The sequence below is a fragment of the Labrus bergylta genome, chromosome 23 (assembly GCF_963930695.1).
Source record: "Labrus bergylta chromosome 23, fLabBer1.1, whole genome shotgun sequence".
Taxonomy (NCBI): domain Eukaryota; kingdom Metazoa; phylum Chordata; class Actinopteri; order Labriformes; family Labridae; genus Labrus; species Labrus bergylta.
The window spans coordinates 3126019-3129072 of NC_089217.1; the positions used below are offsets into that span (position 1 = coordinate 3126019).

General features: G+C 36.2%; 1 protein-coding gene across 1 annotated transcript in view; it reads right to left on the reverse strand.

The window, feature by feature from the left end:
• Nucleotides 1-447: 447 nt before the first annotated feature.
• Nucleotides 448-3054, reverse strand: part of creb3l2 (cAMP responsive element binding protein 3-like 2) — a 28100-nt gene continuing 25493 nt past the window's right edge. The window contains exon 12 of the mRNA XM_065951146.1: nucleotides 448-2874. Coding sequence (XP_065807218.1) covers nucleotides 2799-2874 — 76 coding nt within the window. The 3' untranslated portion in view covers nucleotides 448-2798. The remainder of the gene's footprint in view (nucleotides 2875-3054) is intronic.

Here is a 3054-nt window from a genome sequence, read left to right on the forward strand (position 1 = left end):
ATAAATCAAGTATATCTGAAAATAACTCTGTGAGTCATGACTGTCTACAATGGGTGTAACACCCGAGTCCCACTGTCTGTGATGTTTTCAGAGTTTTCAGAGTCCTATCTTCACTTTGTTTACATCGCCGGGACGGCCGGCTGACTCCTCCCCTTGCATATAAAAGTTGTTTAATTGAGGGACTAGAGAAAAGAAGAATAACATACTGTACTCACTGCTTAACTGTGTTTCTAGATCACGCTCATTTCAGGTAAATTTACATGCAGTGTGAAGATACCAGCATAATAAAGATCACTAGCATTAGCATGCTAACACAACAATGCAGCGCGAGTTGTTTTGGTTTCATGCTGGTGCTCAAGGGCGACATCTGCTGGATGAAAAAAATCACATATAAAGCCTTTAAGTCAAATAATGAAACCATGAACAAACCACACACAGTCACAGGTATGATGCTTTTACTAAGGAAAATACTTTATTTACTTGAAAGCAAAAAGAAAAGACAGAAAGCCTAAAGTCAGGATGGCTTTACAAAGAAGCAACACATAAACAAAGTCTGACTCGGAAATATAATCTCCACTGGCAACTCATTTTGGTCACAACTGGAGGAGGAAAAGCAAAAAAACAACAACAAATGTATTTCTTGTGTTTCCTTTGTAAAGACAGAAAGGAATGCATGTTCAGCTACCTCGGAGTAAAGACTGAACAACAAACAGACTGATCACGTTTATCTTTGATGAGCTAGCCACTGATCTACAAAGCTGTACAAAGTACAAAAATATTGCATTGTATAGTCTCTAAGCATGATTGGGCGCTATTTCTGCCGACAGCATGATGAATCCTTTCTTATAAAGTATATTTTATAATTACTCTTGGCTTGATAATCTACTTTAAACCATCATGCAGTAAATACCTTAACTGCATGAAAGAGAGTTTTTTGTAATTTTTACAAAAAGTGAACTGGCCTCACGTTAAACACACGTTTAAATAAAGCACAGACATTCAAACCCCTTACATGTGATGCATTTGAAATGGACAAGTTACACCTTTAAAGCCATGATATCTAATTCACAAATTACAACCACCAGAGAGTAAGGACTAAATATGAATTAAACACATCTGGCGTTAATAATTCATCAACACAGCTCCCAGAATAGCCTCCTTATGAAATATGGATTAGTTTCCCCAGACACGTTTAGACTTCCTTATTTATTCACAACTTATATTTACAAAAATAGATACTTTTTTTTTTTTTTTTATCATTTCTGGGAAAAGAAATGTTTTTGGCAAATGCTGAGAGAAAGCAGATAAAGACTCTTTTAGCTAACAGTACAAATGTGTTTAAGGCAAAAAAGTGTTTCACGTTCAAAGTCAGTGCAGGGTGTTGTTTTTTTTTTAACAATTTAAAAAGACAAAGTTTGACCTATGGGGGAGGGGAGGGGGGGGGGTTACCTGCTTTCTAGACAGGAAATAGAAGAGAAGATTGCAGATTGAAAAAACGAGAAACGAGCAAGCTAGGCTCGATCTAAAGTAATAAAATTAGTCTCCTAGCATATCTTAAGTTTGTGAAATAAAAGTAAATATTTGTAAGTTAAGAACTTTTAGAGATGTGGATATTTGATATTACTTTTAGAAAGAGCCACATAAGCTTGTTTGACCAAGATGCTACCTGTAGCTTCAACAGATAGCTATGACTAAGATGTTTCACACTCTCGTCTCATTTCTCTTAAGCTTTACAAAAAGAAAAAGTCAAACTTCTGTAAGAAAAGATTAATATTATTGGGTGAATTATAGGTCGTTTATGTGTATTATGAAAAAAACAGTTTAATGAAATGCTTTTAAGAATAAACCAAAACTTTAGCCAAACACTGAGATTGAAATATTTTAGCTTGCCTGCAGATTTCCATCATAGTGACAGAGCTAAAGAAATATGACTGAAGTAAAGCTAGCAGGGTGTAAAATTTGTCGGGGGGGGGGGGGGAGTCAATAGTTTACAGTTGGAAAACAAAAATATTCATAATTTCAGTCAGAATCCATTAACAGGAAATCACAAATTTGGGGATAAACAACCCAAATATGGTCATGATTCAATAATCCGTTTTCGTTTGTGAAGATACAAAAACAAATGAAAATTCTGAATTTTTTTCAGAAACTAGCGCGGGATCACCAAGCTAAGCCCTCACATGTACAATATATATAAAAGAGTAGGATAACATAAAAAATACATTATGAACATAAAAGAATATCAAAACAGGCACTTTCTCATCACTGGAATGAAATAAAAAGATTCAACAGTTAAAGAAATACAAACTAAAAAAAGAGCAATATTTTTTATGCAAAATAAAAAAAACAGGTTTCTATAAATACAAAAGGTTCAAAGGTTCTCGTCAGTGTCCTGTAAAAAGCCCCACGTTATATTTTAATTTACTTTCCATTGGAGTAAATGCAACGCTACATTTTTTTACAGCGTGTTATGATTTCATCTTTTTTTTTTTGCAGTGTTTTAAGCCGCATCAATCAGGGGGTGACAGATACAACCGGGAAGTTGACTCGTAAAAACTATTCAGTGCAACTTTACTTCAGAAATGAGGCAAACCAGTGCCTCTTAGTTCATACTATTAATATTATTATTTATTATTATTACAGTGTATCTGATGTAGAAAAAGAAAAGACCTTAAACGATCAGCAGTGGGAACTACTGTATGAGGTTTACTCCAGGACACTGAACCATGCTCCAGAGAGGAGGGGGGTCATCACAGGGTTTAGGGTGGGGGGGGGGGGGGGGCTTGTTTACATGAACCTCAGGAGGTCTCGTTGACCGTTCGCTCCAGCTCTATCACTTTACTGCTGCTCTCGTTCGCCCGCTGATCCAGAGACCTGAAACACCAAGACATCACCGCGTCAGATCGTGTGAATGAAAGGTGTTCAATGGACAGTGTTTGTTTTTGGAGTTTGATGGAGAGGGGTCGGTTCAGTTCTGTGTTGTTATGGATACGACTAGACTGTTCATCCAGGCTCTTAAATATCTTAACTTTAGTCAAACTGTGGTGCATCAAA